The sequence below is a fragment of the Dermacentor albipictus genome, unplaced genomic scaffold, assembly GCF_038994185.2.
Source record: "Dermacentor albipictus isolate Rhodes 1998 colony unplaced genomic scaffold, USDA_Dalb.pri_finalv2 scaffold_11, whole genome shotgun sequence".
Classification (NCBI taxonomy): Eukaryota; Metazoa; Arthropoda; class Arachnida; order Ixodida; family Ixodidae; genus Dermacentor; species Dermacentor albipictus.
The window spans coordinates 3,885,012-3,905,960 of NW_027225565.1; the positions used below are offsets into that span (position 1 = coordinate 3,885,012).

The window sequence follows — 20,949 nt, forward strand, 5'->3', positions numbered from 1 at the left end:
TCAAAAACTGCTTCGCAGGGCTCTAACAAAGTATTCTGCAGATTTCCTCTGGTGGTGCGTTAGCCGTCGTCTGCTATGGCAGGCCCGACATAGGCGGCACCTCTGTCAAGGCCACACTGAGCGGGAGTGGAACGAAGGAGGAGGGAAGTGGTAGGCGATGTTCTTAAACATTGAGGGGTTTTAGTCACTGCAGCAGGATGGCTCCCCGCAACACAGCGCCAGGTGCTTGCTCTCATCTCTCACCTCACCAATGGGCCCACTTGCAAGAGCTTGGGAAATCTCCATTGGCTTGGGCCTCTGATCAGTGCGGTTTGGCACAGAGTGACCGCGTGCGAGCACTAGGCACCACTCTTTGGCTTAGCGTCCGTAAAGGATCAACACAGGGTACGCACTCGCCATACGTGCAAAGGCAGCGCAGTCGTGCGACCTCAAGTCCGACACACAAAGGGGCCAGCAGACGAGAGGAAAACAAGCATGTACCCAGTGCTGCCCCGGAGAGATCTCCCACACAATCGCTCTGAAAACAGCGGCAAGCTGCCCCTGGCAACGCGAGTGCCCCAACTGCAAGTGGAGTGCCACCGCCGACAACTGTCACAAGTGGAATGGGAGACAGGTGAATACCCGTTCAAAGGCCCCGCGGGGCATACCTCAATCCCCAGAGGGTGCACACATCAGTGGTACGCACTAGTAGCACAAGACCACCGCTTTCAGTTGCCATGACAAACCATTTCCCAATGCTCATGAGAAGCCACTCTGTACTTATCACATAATTTTGAACAGCCTACCGTGTGCGACTTAATTCGTTGTGCTCATGGGGAAACAAGGCATCATATTATAATAAGTGGACAGGCAAGTAACAAAGCAAAAAATATATACATTGAATACAAGATGAAGCTGGCTTCCAACCCTCAGGCACAGATACAGTCAAAAAGAGCGGGCCCAATGCAGGACACTATTTTATACGGTTCAAATATGCACTCACTTTCGTACTTTCCGGTCGTGTCAAATTTATCAAAACTAAGTTCATAGTCTCATCTAAATATAACCTAGAAGTTTACATTAATAACTGTGTGCCAAGCACTGTAATTTCCGTACAGCAATGCACCTTCTCAGTGCATGGTAACAACGACTGTAAACAACACAGAAAATGTGCTTTTGTTCCTCGCCATGGTTCAATGCCATTTGGAGCCTCCAAGCACTATATGCGTTATTTGGCCTATTTTGTCGCACTTAGTCAAAGCAAGGCTCTGGGTCATGTGCACTTGTGTAAGAACTATTTACTTATTTATTTATTTATTTACTTATTAAATACTATCAACCGTCGGCTGGGGGTAATATCATCGCAGTGCTTAGCATACATCGTCCGTGTTCATCGTTTAGAAGCATCAATGTCTTTATCTGCATTTATTTTTATTTTTTTAGAAGAGAGCAGAAAACTGAGCAAAATGTCACTTGCTGGCTTCTAACTTCCTTGGAGATTAAAGTTCACAGCTGTAATCTACGCAACACAATGTGAACCCGCACTTCGCTCACAGTTCACTCACCACCAGTCCAGTAACAATAACACGAAGCGAAAGAAAAATTAATGAACTGAGCTGTTGTAAAGGCGTGGAAGCTAAGCCCACCGCATAAAGACACAGGCACTCTCACTAATTAACTGTCTTTGCTACATAGAAAGAATATCCTTCCTACATGTGCAACCCATTCATAAACTGGAAGTTTTTGAGAAAAGCATTGTTAAGGATGCTTTCCAATAGCTCATTTTCAACAATACTGTTGTTAGCATTGTGGTGATGGTGGTAACATGAGAAGTTCATGTGAGCGGTGTGCACTGTGCTTCGAACGAGGCTACAAAGAAAATACGAAAATTGGACCCAATACAGAACAGCACAGCTGCTGCTGTTGCACAGACGATCAAGTTCCTCAACAAACATGGGGAGAAGGTCACTTATGCACAACAGTTACCAGTCGTTAAATAATCAATTATTTCTCCTGCTAGGCAGCCTATGAGTTCACTGTTTTGATTTAGACAAATATATTTGTCCAATCTCATTACGTTTGGATTCCTTCAAAACAATGCGCAGTGCTGTAGCAGTGCCCTTTGCTCTTTTAATAGACACTATACACTTCACGGGAGCTCCTGTTCTTTTTTTTTATTACTTTCTTTGTCACAGTGCACAAGATGTGATCGTGCTGCATCACGGTGTACATGTATCAGATAATCTAACCAAGCCATTGCTGCAAAACAGGTTTTGCAAAATTTTTCATTTCACTGTTTATATAAATTGGAATAACAGTAGAGACTCATTCATACGTCTCGGAAAAAAACGTGAGCAAAAATGCACTGATCGAGAAAATGTACGATCCAGCTAAAAGAATGTCACAGACAACTAATGTTGACATCTACTAATATGAAGCGTCCCACGAATGGTTGTGACACGAGACGCCCACGCACGCCAAGCTGGTGGTGCTCCAGGGGCCCTAGACTCGTTTTGTTGTTGTTTTCCTATTGCACGTTGTGTCAAGAGGGTGTCGGGAAACCAAAACGAATTGGGTGTCGGGAAACCAAAACGAATTCGAGCTGGCCGGTGATGCCAGATGCCGCCAAAGCGAAACGCAATGCCCAAAACTTTTCGATTATCGCCCACTAAAAGAGTACAGTACAGTATAACAATGGCCCTACGCACCATGCGCTGTGAAAGAGATAAGCGCTGTGGGGTCTGATGTGGGGTATCTCTCATCGTACTCTTGGGACAAAGGAACGACAACACAGTAGTGCAAACAATCACAAGGGCATTTATAGCACCTTTCATACATCAATGCCTGCTAGCCGAGTTGCTATCCACAAAACATGCCGATGGGCGCGCGACAAATCTAGAAGTCCGACTTACCGCGACCGCAAGCGAGCGACTATGTTCGCCCCATGCTGGATCCCAACGCCTGGTCGTTCGCGTGTATAGTCACGCGAATCGTGGCGCGTTCGAAGGCGGCCACGCGAGGCGGTCTCGCCGAAGCATGGGTCGCCACGCGCACGCGGGAGACGTCCCCGCCGCGCGCTGACCCGCCGGGGAAGAGGGGCGCTGCACGTGCGGCACGCTTCCTCTCTCGAACCCAAGAGAGCAAGCGCTTTCCTTTCGGCGCCCAAGTAACCTCGCGGCCGCGCAACACTAGCGCCATCTCTCGCACTGCGCCTGTACCACTCGGACCGCCGCGTGTGCGGCGAAGCCGCACTACAGGAGACGCGCTATGCGGGAAAAACATCAGGGGAGGCGCGAGGGTCGCGCATCCCCACAGCGCAGATGCTTATTGCAATAGGCTTGGCAGCGATAGCTCTGAATGCTGCCTGCAACAACCCGGGCTAGCATTTGCTGGTACCGGAATAAGAAACTGTGCGCCCGTCGTTTTCACATGAGACGGGCGGCTATATACTGCTCTCGATCAGGCACACTGTAATGGCAACAGCATCCCCAGCAATATCACTTACCTCAAGCCTCCCAGGCCCAAGGATAGGCCGTTCCTCATTGCTTCTCTTAAGTGGTTAATAAACAGTTTCTAAAACCATCACAAGGCATCAGACGCGGGATTGAGACAACCAAGCCAACAAGAACAAAACAAAGAAGCAAGCGCACAGGACCAAAGACCGCATCTGCAAAAGTGAGTAGACTGAGTCGTGGCAACGCAGAAAAAAGAAAAATGCCAGCAGACAATAGGCTCTAGCTGCCGAGCCTCTGGATGTCGCATCTCTTGGCCTGAACAAGCAGGAAGATTGGCTCCAAAACTACAATTGGTATGCGTCCGCGATGCAACATAACAAGAAACCGCCGGAACTGCAAATCAACTTCATGACCACGATTGGGTCTGACGCACAGAAGATACAAGACATTCGCACTGAGCGAGGCGGAGAGCAAGGACGTGGAAGTAGTAAAAACGAAGTTCAAAGAACATGCCGAAAATCAACCACGCTTATGAGCAGTACAAGTTCAACAAGATGAAGCAACAATAAGGTGAGAGCTTCACAGACTTCCTTACTACAGCGAGACTGCAAGCTAACAAGTGGTAATTAGGAAACCTGACCACCAGCTCCTGAGAGACGAAATCATAGTAGGCATTTCGAACAATGACGTTTGCAAAAAACTTCTTGGTGGCCCAACCACAGACTTGGGGAAACTGATCCACTTGTACCAAGCAAGTGAACAGGCGACGCTACAGCTGAAGGAAATGACAGCCAACGAAATTAAAACTGTGGATGTGGTCAATGTCAAAACAGAGAAAAGCCCAAGTCAGCGAACAAACTGCAAAAAGAATTGGAAGTACTGCGGATTCAAAGACTGCAGAAATGAGTTCCCAGTATACGGCAAGACCTTCACCTCATGTCGCAAGGTAGGCCATTTTGCTGCAGTAGTGGCGGTGGTGAAAAACTTAGTGGTCGTACAAAAAGTAAAAAGTACAAGTAGGTGTGCTCGGGACGACCTTGAAGGGGCTGCCCCTAACAAACACTAGGTGGAGTCACTAGTACGGGACACCAGTGGCGGTAACCGCCGCACTCAACTAGGGCCTTTTGGGCCCATAGGTCTGAGCAGCCAAGCAGGGCGGCCTCGCAGTCCTCCCGTGTAGGGTTGGATAAAGGGGGGGGAAGCAGGGTTGGATGGTCAAGCTAACACCATGTGGCAGCGGTCTGAAGACTACTCCGCACAATGTGGGCAAGTTTCCGTAAAGGCCGGATTTAAATGTTTGAGAGGCGCCCGGCACAGCATAGTGTTGGTAAAGAGGCGGAGCAGGAGGCACTCCTCCTCCTTTTTGAGGCCTCTACATGGGCGGAGATAGAGTTTGTGGCCGGATCGATAATAGGCTGTAATTTCTGTAAACAGGTAGATTGGGTTGGGGGTGGAGTCCTGATCAGCGGGGTTAGAAAAGGAAGGAGCTCGGTGAGAAAGCGCGTGGGTTGCTAAAATGTGCAACTTGAAAAAAAGTGAAACAGCAATTTGTAAGTGCTGTGGAGAAGCAAGACTCAGACAGGGAAGAAATATACATCTCCGAGCACAGAGCTGCAATAGCGAAGGAAAAGTCAGAATGGCAAGAGACAGTTCAGTTTAGAAACGGCAAGAAAGAGCTCGACAGCATGGAAAGACGAGGAATAGTCAAGAAGGTCCTGAAACTAATGCCGTTCTGCAGTCAAATGGTGGTAGTTAAAGGTCCCGACGCTGGTCCGGGCTCGGCCGCACCACATTTTACGTTGGCGAGCCTCGCCAAGTCCCGGTGCAGTGCCGTTCCTGCTTCTGGACCCCAGCTCGACCGGCCCAGCCCTCAGAGCCAATCCTTTTCCCAAGGTTATGGATACGTTTTGGCGACTTGCCTTACCTACATTGGTCTATCGACTAGAGGCTGTTCACCTTGGAGACCTGCTGCAGATGTGGGTACAGTTCGGCACGAAAATCGCACTCCCTCACTAGTATTTTCAAGGGCCGACAGGAGCGCACCGGACAGCGCAAGAGCCACACTGCTCAACGGCACGAAACACTCAGAATCTGTCTAGATCCAGCCGACCTCAACAAGGTGTTGCGGAGAAGACACTGTCCTCTCAAAACAATTGAAGTAGTCGCCCAGATTCAAGGATCACTTCATTTCACGCTGCTGGACTTCCAAAAAACGGTTTTCGCAACTGAAAGTCTCAGTTAAGACACAAAGCTACCTCACATTTAGCCCCCCCTGGGGATAGCACTGCTTCACAGGGTGCCGTTTGGAATCGCAACAGCACCTGAAGTGTTCCAACAAGTAATCAGCCAGCAACTTGAAGGCATTCCAAACATGGTAAACTGAATAGATGACATCTTGGTCCACGGTCAGACCAGCGAAGAGCTGCAAAAGCACACAGATGCTGTCCTGAAAGTACTGCAAGAAGCTGGAGCAAAGCTAAACCAAGAAAAGTGTGTTCGTCCAACCTGCCGTAAAGTTTCATGGTCATGTGCTCACTCAAGAAGGACTCAAAACTGATGAGGGAAAGGTGAATGCTATTGAGAGGATTGGTGAGCCAAAGAACAAGGTGGAACTGTTGAGATTACTAGGAATGCTATAGTACCTGCAAAAATTTGTTCCAAACCTGGCAGAAAAAAACCACAACACTAAGAAAACTTGCCAAACAAGATATCGAGTGGCTATGGACGGAGGAACAGAGCTCCGCTCTGCAAGACATCAAGGAAGCTTTAAAAAAGGCTAAGCAAGGCACCAGTTCAACTGAATCTCTGAAACAAACAACTAGGCGGATGTAACAGAAACCGCATCGCCAGCGATATCACTTGTCTCAAGCCTCCCAGACCCTAGCACATGGGCCGTTCCTCGTTGCTTGTCTTGCATGGTTAATATACAGTTATCAAAACCATCACATGCGCCTCGCACCTTTCATTGTTCACATGGGATCCAGCAGCCAGAAAACGTATACGATCGCGGTCTGCAACAGGCAATGGCGGCATGTTTCGGTTATCGCCTATAAAAAGCATGCGCTACACTTCAGACGGCACCACACACTGTGAAACAGATAAGCGAAGATGCTTATCACAATAGGAGTGGCGGTGATAGCTATGAATGCAGTGTGTGACGACCCTGGAGAAGCTTTGCTGGTACTGAAATGAAAAAGTGAGCGCGCGGCAGCGTTTTATGTGATGCGGGCGGGCGAGCATTGCGGTGAAGCTGCCGCCAGTGGTCAGCTATATACGTTTCTCGATCGCGCAAGCCTCGTGCATTATCTTGTTTACATGGGATCTAGCATCTGGGACACATATCATACGATCACACTTTGGCGACGTACTGAACATTGGTGCCGAAAAATCTTGTTTGCCGGGAACACATGAACCGGTAAAAATGAGCATCACTCTATTGGGTCCTTTTTGGTTTCTCGATTGCAAATGTTGGTGCCATGAAAACGTACATAACGGGAATGTATCAAGAAGGTTCTACTGTACTCTATGTCTATTCGATATAGTAAAGTTGTAGTTCTGAAATACTGGTATTCAAATAGGAAATTTTGCTGCTGGAACAGCACTAAAATTTTCTACTACCATATTTACTCGCATAATGACCGCACTCGCGTAATGATTGCACCCATGAATTTTGTCGTCAAAGTTTTTTTTTTTTTTTTTCCCTGCACCGTGTAACGATCACACCCCGAACTTGTCGCTGCGATATGTCATGTGCCAAGTCCAGCTAATGATGATCGCGCTTACCATTTGTCGAATGCTGTCAAATGCTACGCGAACGACTCTTGAAGACATACTAAGCGGTCTGAATGCACCAAACATTCTTAAGCAGATGACCCATTTCATTCCTTTTTATCATTTTCCGCACTTCCATGAAAAAAAAAAAAGTACAACCAAACTTGCCTTGGCTTTATTACTTGTATGCTTCATAATGGTTTTGGCCAACAACGACAAAAAAAGGTGCCTTTCGATTCTTGTCGTTTGCACTCGTAGGCACACGACAAATCGCGAGCGGCAACGATAGTGGCCATGCTTACACTGATACGTTAGAAGTGTACTCTATTCATACGCCGACGCTTGTAACACAGCTAAGATATTCGCCCCCCTTAAGCGGAAACATGCCGTATTAGGATAGTAGGGAAAACAAATGCCACAGTTTCTGCAGCATGCCCGCCATGTGTTTCTATGTCATGGGGAGCTAAGCATGCCCATCCCCGTTTCTGTCCCCTCAAAGTGGGCATGGCTATGTCAATGTCGCAAACTTGCCGATATTAACTATTTTACTCATTACTAATATGGAAGAAATTGTTTCAATGCAAGTAATGTACTCACGAAAAGAAAAAAAATCGCATTCGGCTTGGTCCACCGGCAGCCATTTTTGTTTTGGTGTCCCGCACCAGTCCCGCACTATTACAGTGCAATTGTACAGCGACAGTCGCCTGCTTGACCTGTTGTCATCCCGCAGCAAATGCGGGATGAAAAAATTTTTTTTTTCGCCGCAAAGTTAACCCGCGTAATGATCGCACCCCTAAATTTCCGTCATTTTTTTTACAAAAAAAGTGGGATCATTATGTGAGTAAATACGGTATTTTCCCCTTGCTCAGTCTGGATGACAAAGGAAACTGCGGGAAAGAGGGAGGAATGCCAAGGCACTGCACCGCATGCCGCACACTTTTGCGACGACACTGCCTAAGGTGACCATCTTTTGGCGTATGGCTGCTGTAACTGTATGTTAAACTTTATTGATAAAGTATACTTTAAGAAAAGGGCGCTACGAAAATGCAGACTAAAAGAAGAACATGTACGACGGGCATAGTGCCTTGCCCGTCTTACATGTTCCTCTTTTAGTCCGCGTCTTCGTAGCGCCCTTTTCTTCAAGTATGCAAAACCACCGAGAGCCGTCAATGTAGCCTGCTTTATGCGAATCTCAGCACGATAGTCGAATTGAACATTCTGAACAGCCACCCGGGAATGTGAGTGTTTGGACAACAAGAGACAAGCATACCCGACGAGCGGACCATACAACACTCGGAGCCCCCTGGTAAGCGCTCAAAAACTTTTCTCTGTATCATGTATCATGTATCATGTATCATGTACCTAGGCGCGCTCAAGTCTGCGTGCACGCGTAAGATGCGGGAAACAAGAGGCTACGGCAACTGAGAATTGACACTATGTCATGCAACCTATACCGATCAACAAAAACCTGCAAAGGGCGGACAAATTATCAGATCTCTTACACATGAAGGGCCCCCTGGGCCGTACTTGGCGGCGACAAGGTAGCCTAGCCGTTTGCAGTAGTCAAAAGTTCAAATCCGCCCACTTTTTCTGTCTTTTTTTTTTTCTTTTCTTTTCATTTAAACGATGGTGTATCTGCATATGACATCCTTCAGTGCACTACATCTGCAGGCTTGGCGTGGCGCCTGACACCGGCGAAAGATGCCGAGAGCGAGTAGGGCTATACTAATCAAGGTACAACCGAATTAGGAAGGCCGGCTAAGCTTGAACGAAGACACTCCCTCACCAGAACAGGAGTTGGCCACCCTGGTGCAGTATTCGGCCACAACCTCCCTAATGAAATGATCTCCTCAAAGAAATGGCCCTCAGTCCCCAGTGGCAGCGGAGCACCTGACCAAGGCGGCGGTCAGACTTGCAACACAGCAGAGGGTGCTAAGAATACCTGGGTCTGGACAGGCCGCCAATAGAAACTGACCCTTGCAACGTTTAACACCCGAACCCTCTCGAGTGAAGCAAGCTTAGCAGGACTCTTCGAAGAAGTATCACACATTGTTTGGGATATTATCGGCCTTAGTGAGATTAGAAGACCGGGTGAGGCTTACACATTGCTGAATAATGGCCATGTCCTCTGCTATAGAGGTCTCCCGGATAAGAAGCAATACGAGGGGGGGGGGGGGATTCCTAGTCCATAAAGACATAGCAGGCAACATTGAATTGTACAGCATCAACAAGAGGGTAGCAGTAGTCGTAATCAAACTCAATAAAAGGTATAGATTAAAGGTAGTACAAACCTGCGCTCCAATGTCCAGTCACGACGATGAGGAAGTAGATCAGTTTTATGAAGATGTCGAATTAGCGATGACAAAAGTGTAAACGCGGTATACAGTAGTAATGGGGGACTTCAATGAAAAAGTGGGCAAAAAGCAGGCAGGTGACCAGGCAATTGGCAACTACGGTGTCGATTCTAGAAATGCTAGAGGCGAGATGCTGGTAGAATTCGCAGAAAGGAATAAGCTGAAAATATTGAACACCTTTTTCAGGAAACGTAGCAACAGAAATTGGACCTGGAAAAGCCCTAATGGTGAAACAAGAAATGAAATTGATTTTATACTTTCTGCCAATCCCAGCATAGTGCAGGATGTTCAAGCCATAGGTAGGGTAAAATGTGATCATAGGTTAGTGGGGGCCAGGATCCACCTGAATTTAAAGAGAGAAGGAGTAAAATTCGTCAAGAAAAAACAGGTCAACTTAGAGGCAGTAAGCGTAAAAGCAGACAAATTTAGGCTGGTACCTGCAAACAAATATGCAAACTTAGAACAGAGAGATGATGATCTCTCTGTTCTAAGTTTACTGTAACGAGGCTGGCTTCAGAGGCAGCGATTGAAGTGGGAGGCAAGGCACCAAGGCGACCAGTAGGCAAGCTCTCCCAAGTAACAAAGGACCTAATAAACAAACAACAAAGAATGAAAGTGTCCAACTCAAGAGATAAGATAGAATTTGCGGAACTGTCAAAACTGATCGACAAGGCGAAAATAAGTGATATTCGAAACTATAACGTCAGAAAGACTGAAGAATCCGTAAGAAATAGACGCAGCCTGAAATCAGTGAGAAGGAAACTCAGCATAAGTCAAACCAAGATGTATGAACTAAAAGATAAGCAGGGTAATATCATCAGCAATCTCAAAGTTGTAGTAAATGCAACGGAAGAATTCTATTCTGACCTTTACAGTACCCAGACGACTCAGGAGCGCTCTATTCAAAACAATAATGAACAGTTATACAGAACTCCTCCTATAACTAGAGACGAGGTCAGAAAGGCCTTGCAAAGCATAAAACGGGGAAAAGTGGCAGGGGGAGGTTGGAATAACAGTCGATTTAATCAAAGATGGAGGAGACATAATACTAGGAAAACTGGCGGCTCTCTATACGAAGTGTCTATCGACTGCAAGGGTCCCAGAAAACTGGAAGAATGCAAACATTATACTAATCCACAAAAAGGGGGACGTTAAAGAACTAAAAAATTATAGGGCCCATTAGCTTACTCCCAGTGTTATATAAAATATTTACCAAAATTATATCCAACAGAATGAGGACAACACTGGAATTAAGTCAACCAAGGGAGCAGACTGGCTTCAGGAAAGGTTACTCTACAATGGATCACATCCATGTCATTAACCAGGTTATCGAGAAATCCGCAGAGTACAATAAACCTCTCTATATGGCTTTCATAGATTATGAAATGCATTTGATTCAGTAGAGATACCAGAAGTCAAAGAGGCATCGCGTAATTAAGGAGTACAGACCGCTTACGTAAATACCATAGAAAATATCTACAGAGATTCCACAGCTACCTTAATTCTACACTAGTAGAAAGATACCTATAAAAAAAGGGGTCAGACAAGGAGACACAATCTCTCCAATGCTATTCACTGCGTGCTTGGAAGAAGTATTCAAGCTATTAAACTGGGAAGGCTTAGGAGTAAAGATTGATGGCGAATACTTCAACAACCTTCGGTTTGCCGATGATGATGTTCTATTCAGCAACAATGCAGACGAGTTACAACAAATGATTCAGGACCTTAGCAGGGAGAGTGTAAGAGTGGGACGGAAGATTAATATGCAGAAGACAAAGACAATGATAAATAACCTGGCAAGGGAAAAAGATTTCAAGATCGCAGGCCAGCGTCTAGAGTCTGTGGAGGAGTACGTTTACCTAGGTCAACTACTCACAGGGAACCCGGACCATGGGAAGGAAATTCACAGAAGAATAAAAATGGGTTGGATCGCATACGGCAGACATCATGAGCTCCTAAATGGGAGCTTAACGTTATCATTGAAAAGGAAAGTATACAATCAGTGCATATTACCGGTGCTGACATACGGCGCAGAGACTTGGAGGCTGACAAAGAAGCTTGCGAACAAGTTAAGGACTGTGCAAAGAGCGATGGAACGAAGAATGCTAGGCATAACTTTAAGAGACGGAAAGAGAGCGGTTTGGATCAGAAAGCAAACGAGCATAGACGATATTCTAATAGACATTAAGAGAAAGAAATGGCACTGGCAGAACCTGTAATGCGCAGACTAGATAACCGTTGGACCATTACGATTTGGAGTCGGTTGGCGCAGTACAGGGGTAATTGGAGATCACAGGGAGAAGCCTTCGTCCTGCAGTGGACATGAATAGACTGATGATGATGATGATGCAAAACCAAATCGCCTATATCAAGTTTCTGCTGCTATTGTACAGTTGAACACATTTATAACAAACTCGACAGCTCCACGAAAAGTGGTCATTATATCAGTAGTTCACTATATATGGCCTCACCATTAAAAACGCTCAAAAATTAACCGCACTGTAGTTGTCATCAGCAGTTACAGTTTGGCAGCACTATGGTCTGAAAACCAGACTTTCAGTGAAACTTCTGGTACCAGTGCATTACTGCACCAAGCTGCAAACTCGCGTAAGAAACGAAATTGAACAAGAACAAAATCGGAGTGCTTTGAACCCGAAGTGAACCGGTACTTTTTGGGTTCAACACCATGGTTATACAAGATTTATTTATTTGATCCTCAATTCATACATTTTAACCCACTATCTGGGCCCTCTTACATTATCCTACAGCATTAGACACTCCATTAAATGGAAGCTGTTTGGTTGTCATGTCATGTGGCACGCTTGTTATCACATGGCAAGCCCTAGCGTGCATTAAGTGTCACAATCTCAACGCAACGCCAAACGAGCAAAGTAACCCCAGTACCAGCATCCAAAAGAAGAGGCAGAATATGCATCCCTACAATGGTCACTCGAAAAAGTACTACTAAATCCTTGTGATAATGGTGAACAATGCTAGAAGCTTCAATGTTGCTAAGTCTACGTCAATTAACCTTCTAAAAAAACAAAGCCTACCCACTGGGAAATAGTCTATCGCAACCTTATTAAAGGGCCCCTGAAACGGTTCGGACAAATTTTGTAGACACGTAGGGTACAGCTTAAATAGAACATTAGCACCACAATTTAGGTGAAGCGTAAAGTATTAATGGAGTTACAAGCAATTAGAAGTCACCCTCCTCCCTAGCCATGCTTTTCCTCCTCAACTCGTTCGCCAAGCGAGCGGGGCTAAGCTCCGCCTTCACTGGTACCGCATCACGATGCGACGACACATCGTCCACTTCTGTTTGTTTTGGAGCCCGCCCCCTCCCGCGCAAGACCACTCCACAAGCCGCTTGGCCGTTGACCAAGTGCTATCAAAGCAGCGTGCGTTGCAAGCACTCTGTCGTAGTGCCAAACGTGTCTGGTATTCCGGTAACCACAGGCAAGCTGGTCATTTCGGCAAATTACTGGAGGCATAAACTCAAGCTGATGAAGGAACTTTAGCATAGACGTACGTGAGCGGCCTGATCGGTCTGCACGGTCGAGACACTTGTTGGCGCAGCGCTTAACCAGCGAAACAAAACGCTAATTTGCTGTAACCAAGTGTAAAACATTTTAAACATTTATAAAAATGTGTTGATGATTACACTCCTGCGAAAAATACACACCAGCAGCAAAGAAGAATATACTTCGTTGCTGCTACTGTGTATGGTTGAGCTCTGTGCCACCAGGTGGCTGCACCGTGCAGACCATTCACATTTGAACTTATGCTCATCTGATGGCTCATCCTGTTATGGCACAGTCAAGCGGCCAGACCCTGTCCCCCTGTGCTTGCGTTTGCCCTAATACTGGACTCGCGAAACGCTATTGCGTTAGTGATCTTCCGGTATAAAGCGACGGCCACAAACCCGCAAATCCTGGCGCCGATGGGATAGCGGCAGTCCGATGCGCAGCAGCCAGTTCGCTCATATGCTGCCTTGCAGAGGGACACGATGTCGCAGCTTGACATATTGGCAGTTGCTACGTTTGCAGTTCGCAAGGCAACAAAGTCGAATCATAGTGCTCGGGAAAAGACTGAGACCGAATCTGACCGCGGAGTTCTCGTCTAAATGGGGTACGTTGTAACACAAGCAGACGACACTTGTTGTGTGCCGGAAGTGCTTAAGTGTACCGAAAAATTATTCTTGTGCATTCTCTTTATGTTACTTTTTTTTTATAAAAACAAACGAACTAACATTCCAAGTACAGTCGCCGACCGATTTCCCGGACTCCGAAAATTCGGACATGCCCGATTATTCGGTCAGCTTCGCGGCACCGCCGTTCTCCCCATAGACCATAATGGATAACAACTGCCGAAAGTTCGGACACCTTCCAACCTCTCGTCTGATTTTTTCGGACACTCCTTGAGCCATCTCTATCGAGGGCATCATGCACCGACTCTGACCGGCGCATAGTTCGACTTGCTGAACGCCATTTTTGTTTTGAAAGGAGCCTCCTTGCTGCCCCACGAAGTGGCGCTACTGGAAATCCCCGCTCATCACCATCGTTTCTGCCTGGTTTGATAGAGTGGCCATACAGCAGTTACGGTTTCAGCTTAGTAAGCCATGTCAAGACAATCCAGCAGCTGATTTGTTTCTTTCGCGCACGACGCTGCAAGCAGGCCGCGTTTTTTCGTTTGTGTAACTGGTGTCGGCACGGTGGCGTTTGCTTTGTGTGCTGTGTCGAGGTTCCGGTGATCCAACGCGGCATACGGAAACATCGCGTCAAGTGTCTAATGGCACCGACAGTGCCCGGGCAGACTGCGTTGGGGAATTCCGGCAAGCAGGTGTCGCGAGGCGTAATACCCCTGTCAAGCGGGCAAGTTAAGTGCACTTACTAGGAGTGCACTTCGGAACCTTGAGTAACACTTTAGGCAACGCGCTTCTTAACGGGAAAGCAGAGTGCACTCCCAGTAAAAAAAAAAAAAAAAAATGGCGACAGACTAAGAGCACTTTTTAAAGATGTAAATTAACAAGAGAAAGCTGCTAAAAAGCGATTGTTTTAAGTAGATTTATATATAAAAACAAACTTCATCTATTTGTCTGAACAAAAAACGAAGATAATTTTATTATAAATCTATTGCAAGTCAATGCTGGCCAAGACGAATGCCTAGCAAATCCAAAACAACATGGCGGCGTGCGGCGAGGCGGCAGTTGATCCTGCTAGAACAGAATATCAGCGAGTATATATGTCCAAAGACGGCGAGTTCGATATTTAGCTACACTGTAAAATGCCACGCACACGGATCAAAGCACGACCGGCATGGTCAGCACGCTTTCACACCAAAATAAACACGAACTGAATGAACATGGCGGCGCCGCAGTGCCGCATCATTCTGGCGCCATTAGTTGCGTTCATGATAAATTCGTTTATTTATTGTGCTGTTTCGCTTCTCGCTAAACACAAATTATATTGTTAAAAGCTGTTCACTAACTGAAATGAACTTTTGTGTCCTTTTTCTACGCATTACATTTTGCGTCGTTGAAAGCGTTGGCGGCGAGGCTAGGCACTCCTTCAAACCGTTGGCGGCGAGGCTACGTACTCGGCCAGCAAAGTGAGTTCCGTGAACGTACTCCGACTTCAGTGCACTCATCTGAGACTATACTCCGCTGCGACGTTAAGATGTGGGAAAGTGCACTTAAAAACCGAGTGCACTCACCGTAAGTGCACTTAACTTGCCCGCTTGACAGGGGTATAAGATTTGTCGCCTTCCGATGTGCTCCCTACCGACGCGGAAAATGTTCTGCCGAGACCTGCGCAGTAGTTGCATTGCGATTCCGGACACCGTCTCATTGACAGTTTCACAGGTGCTGACACTGCTGTACTGACATGCGCAGAACTCAACGACGGCGAGCTGCACCGCCGGACGATGACAGAGTCGGAAGTTGACGCATCATGTGCTACACTGCCGTCGCATGCGGAGCGTGTACAAGCAGTGACTGTGCTTTCAGCCGCCTATCATGCGCCTATAGTGACCATACGACCCTCTCCAAGATTCAGGCTTATCTGATTGCATGTAAACATAAGAGCGTGCAACGGCGCACTCACGATTTCTTCAAGCCTACTGCCGAGCCTGAATAAGTGCGTGGAAATAAAGGATTTCATATTTTTTTTTCTTAATCTGCTTTTTCGGACACCTGTTTATTCGGACATTTCCGCAGTCCCCGTGAGGTCCGAATAAAGGTCAGCGACTGTATTACGAAGATCATTTATTTACCATAAAGCTGGAAAAATTATCAATCACGCGCCCTGGTCAGCCAATCGAATAGCTCGCCCCACTGTCGTCATATGGGCGATTTCCGTAATATGGGTAGGGGTGGCTTAATATTCCGCCGAGCAGTGTGCTGCGATCGGCAGCGATGTGCATTTTTAAAACTTTATAATAAATTACACGCTTTACGCGGAGCACTTAGATGTGCCAACTAATGATCAGAAGGACCTACTCTAACGACTCAGTACGTTTGTAAAAATCGTCAAAATCGTTTCAGGGTCCCTTTAATGTAAACACCAGATTAACAAACTTTTCAGAAATCTCAAGCTGACAGCATATAGTTTCAATGTAAAAATATTTGGCACAACGATCTTCACAAAACCAAACATTTGAGAACAACAATCGTTATTCGATTTTTGTGCCTTGTTAACACCCCCCTCAGTACTACGGATTCGTATTGCTAAATCTGGGTATTCTTGGGTTTCAATGTACAGTGAAACCTCGTTAAGCCGTAGTTGGCCGGAGCTCGGAAAAAGTACGTACTGAACGGTAGTACTGTTAAACCGAATAGCATGAGATCGCCCACTTACCGGTCGAAAACAGAACCAAGAGAGAGCGCGATGAAAGGGGAAAAAAACATTCAGTATTTATTCACTTCGCGGGACAAAAGTGTTATTTTCGCTTGATGCCACGGCGGCCTAGCACGAAGACCACAGCGGCCTCAAACTTGCTGAAGCTGCGTGCCACCTTTTCAGCCAGCCCCCTCTTCTCGGCAAACACTCGCATGGCAGATTCCTCGTTCGCGTTACGTATTCTCCGTGCACGTGCGCAGTAGTGCTACAGAAGTCCCGGAGGCGCCTTTTTCATTGCCGGCTGCCGGAGTTTGGAATACTTTTCATTTGGAATAGAGTTACATCATCGAGCCGCTGCTCTCGTCGCGACGATTGCATTCACGAGGCTGACGTAACGCGCAGCTTATGCCACTGTCGGGCCTGAATCGCCCGTGCTGTCGCTTTTCGTGTCGTCCTTATCACTGTCGCTAGTCGACACTTCGGCAACAACACAGGCAACGATGGTGAAAAGTCGAACCTCGTAGCCGACATGTCTTCGCGGTCGCAGCAGCGCTGCCGCGCAACTTCTTCGCATTCCAAATGCCACACATTGTAGTCAACAGCAGATCCTTGTTGTGTGCCAGCGCCGACTTCTTCGTGTTGTGGGGATGCGCGACCCTCGCGCCTCCCCTGATGTTTTTCCTGCATAGCGCGTCTCCTGTAGTGCGGCTTCGCCGCACATGCGGCGGTCCGAGTGGTACAGGCGCAGTCCGAGAGATGGCGCTAGTGTTGCGCGGCTGCGGGGTTACCCTCAGCGGGAGAGACAAGGCGTGCTCTCTTGGGTTCCAGACAGCCAGCGGGACTGACGTGCCGTGCCGCACGTGCAGCGGCCCTCTTCCCCGGCGGGTCGCCGAAGCAGCGCGGACATCCCGCGCGCGCGGCGACCGATGCATCTGCGAGACCGCCTCGCGTGGCCGCCTTCGAACGCGCCACGATTCGCGTGACTATACACGCTAACGACCAGGCGTTGGGATCCAGCATGGGGCGAACTTATTCGCTCGCTTCCGGTCGCGGTGAGTCGGACTTCTAGATTTGTCGCGCGCCCATCGGCATGTTTGTGGATAGCAACTCGGCTAGCAGGCATTGATGTATGAAAGGTGCAATAAATGCCCTTGTGATTGTGTGCACTACTGTGTTGTCGTTCCTTTGTCCCAAGAGTACGGTGTGAGATATCCCACATCAGACCCCACAGTGTCACGTTCGATAGCACGGACGATGTCTAATTTTTCTATGCTGAGCACCCGGCGTCTTCTTTATCCGAGCTTCGGAAGGATGCGAGTCGTCGTTTGGACGACGCCATTACACTCTCTGGCACCGCGCCGAAATGATGTTGATGTTGATGTGGCTTCTCGCGCAAGCGCACAGGGCGCTTGGAGGCTGTTGTTCCGATCTCTGAGGCTTGTTGTTCTGCCGGGCCGCTCGATGGAGACGGCACGCCGCCGTTCTTGCGCGACGAAAAGTTGAAACGCTACGTTTTAACCGATGCGTACGCAATACGGTGGTACGGTTTATGCGGATACAAAATACATTATGTTGAATGGCCGCTGAGTCGGGGATTTGACTTTACTATTTTTAAAACGAAACTACTGTTTAAGCGGGTACGGTTTAACGAGGTTTTACTGTATATATCCTTTGCGGCAAAGAGAGGGGTAGGCTAGCAGACAACATGGCAAAGAAAGTGGACGCCTTACAACTTGCGCCTAGGAAGGCACAGCACACGGGCTCAGAAAACCTGAGACTGTACTGGAACAGAAAAGTGCTGGAGGGGACTTTTTGTTTATTATTATTGCTTAAGCCATGACACAAACGCATGCTCCCTCCACACAGGTGTCACCTAGCAGTGAAGGTGCATATCTTCCTCCTGCCGCCTTTATTTTTGCACACGCTTTTGTTTTTGTTTTTCGCACTTTTTCCTACACGCATGGAGATGTAATTTCTGTGCTCATGGGCCAGCCCTTTCCGTTCCGGATGGTGTCGCTTACGCAAACTTGCACTTAGGAAGAATACAGCTGTCCGCCTCGAGGGAAACTTTTGCAGCATCCATGAGACAAGGGATGAAATATATATATATATATATATATATATATATATATATATATATATATTTCACTTTGGTGGCAACATGGAGCTTCCTGCTTGTTGGTGGTTTTGTAGATGTCTCTTCCGTGTGTGCTACTGTTTATACGGTGCTTGGACAGAACGTGGCAGCTGAATCTATGAAAAATTGATGCACAGAATGATTAAATTTGAAGCTTTCACAATAACAACCTTTCAGAATAACGAACTGACCATGGTCCTCCAAGTTCTCTATACCGAAGTTTCACCATACTTAGTTAATTTTGAGTATTTCTATCCCACTATATGTTCAATATAAACCCAAGTGTTTTATTTTCAAATTCTAAAAGAAACAAGGCACACACCAATAAGTAATAAGCATGATTCTACAACACCTAAATGCCAACAGGGTTTGTAGCAGATCACAGTTTCACTTTTGTGTGCATATTGTGTTGTGCATACCTGTTCGTGCAAGCACCACTAGATATGCACACAGCGCATGTGCCAACACTAAACTCTATGCCCAAATTAGCGAGAGTTTGTCAAAACAGCCAGCATGACCAGCCTGTTGCCAAAGCACCGGAGCGAAGGCCAGGTGTAAAGAACTCAAGGATGCCAAAACGGAAAGCAACAACATTGCCATGCCAGACTTGAGAGCTTTTGGCATCACTCGCTCATTCACAAGGTCAACAGCCACCATGTGCTCAGCCCACAGTACATAGTCAGTAGGATGACTTATACTAGCAAATTCTTAACTGTTGTCCTTCCTAATCGGGGAGGACAACTGTTCTCGGAGCCTGTAAACGGGTTACTGGCTGTAGAAGCTACACTCACCACCACCTAATATCACGCAAGCCACTCACTCACCAGTAACGATCTCGCCCAAAGCCTCATGGAGTGTGCGTGCTGGAGCAGCCACCATGAGTCCTTCAGCCTGTGGGGGTGCGGCACCAAACGAACCAAGAAGGGAGGCTCCGCTGCAGCTGCTCGCCACGGCTGCCGCCGCTCCTGCTGCTGCAGCACATACTATGCCACTGCAGGCATCCTTGGCACACGGGACAGCCCCCACAGTGGCAGCCAGAGGTAACTGCTGCTTGCCACCACTTGGCTTTGCCTGGAGGAAGATAGTGCCATCCAGCCTCAGGAACTTTCTCGTGACCTTTCTCATGAACTACCATATTTATTTTATTATAAGGCGGTCACGATTATAAGACCACGGTACTCAGTTGGGGGACCCAAGAAAGAAACCTATGTATGCACACTAAGATGATATAGAGTAGCAGATGGATTACCAAGACTTAGTGGGGATTGCTTGAAATACTTAAATTCTAACAAAGCCAAAATGCAAAATAGCGACCATGAAATAGGGTGGAATGTAGCTTCAACATGCGGAGTGCGGATTATATACTAATTTCACCTTTAGGTGTGCCTTCACGGTAGTGTGACTTTAGCCTCCAAATGTGCCTTCATGGCATTGCGGCGCACGCTGTCATAAAGCCACACTTCAAAGCAATATTCGCGTATAGGCTACCCAAGCACCGCGAGTGGCGCCACTGCTCCTGACGGGTAGCGCCATCTGTGGCAGAAAAAGTCGAAACTGGGAATATCCACTGCGCATTTCTGCTGCGCCGCGCTGCAGCCACTCGCTTTTTGTGCACGTGCAGGGCCCTCTCCTCGTTTTGCACGTGCGGCGCGTCACAATGTATCGCCTTCAGTGCGGCTTCAAAAAGATCGGCCAGCTATTTTAGGAAAGCCAACTTGTTAAAAGGAGAAAAGCTCGTCAGTCACGTAAACTCTGTGGAGCAGACAATCAACGGCAACGAGGCACAGCTCAATGCAAAATGTATTTCCCAAGTGAGCGACAACATCGTGTACGACGTGTACTTCGAGGGGAGGGTCATTCTGTCATATGTTAAAAATACTGATTGTCTATACACACTGCGAAATGAAGCCGCGCACTCTCGATGTTTTTCGTTGTCGAATATGAAGCGTATGCTTTAGTTGTTTTGATATGGCAGCCTTACAGTTGTTGTCGTCTACTGTCGGGGTCGAACGTTTGCGGCGTGCTAAAAAAAAAAAAATAATTGTACGGCCATGGCATCCCACTGAAAAGCCTGGGAAGATACAACGCTTGTGCTTCGCCCGTTGGAGGATCACCCACTGACTTGGTGGCGAGGCAGCTGAAATTTAAGCACTGCGAAGCTAGTTGAACTGCTCACCTCGTTGATTTCGCCGGTCGCGTCATGCCTGCACTCGAGTTTTGTGAAAGTATCGGCTTTACAGACGCATAAAACCTGCTGCGCGAACGCGGTTCAGTGTGAGTGATGCAGAATTAAAGGCACGATGTGGTATCATGCGCGTGATGCGCTCGCGTAATTAGCGCGCTAGTGAACGCACACTCGAAACAATGTGCTGAATTTTTATATTAGTAAACGTAAGCATATCATGTTGCCTTTA

At 47.3% G+C, this 20,949-nt stretch overlaps 1 protein-coding gene and 1 pseudogene across 18 annotated transcripts in view; one reads left to right on the forward strand and one right to left on the reverse strand.

The window, feature by feature from the left end:
- mask (multiple ankyrin repeats single KH domain) overlaps positions 1–20,949 on the reverse strand; it is a 332,919-nt gene that overhangs the window by 169,743 nt on the left and 142,227 nt on the right. For all 18 annotated transcript variants that reach the window (XM_070528438.1, XM_070528443.1, XM_070528429.1 and 15 more), the window contains one exon: positions 19,360–19,606. In XM_070528438.1, coding sequence (XP_070384539.1) covers positions 19,360–19,606 — 247 coding nt within the window. The remainder of the gene's footprint in view (positions 1–19,359; positions 19,607–20,949) is intronic.
- Positions 475–8,923, forward strand: LOC139051343 (uncharacterized; annotated as a pseudogene).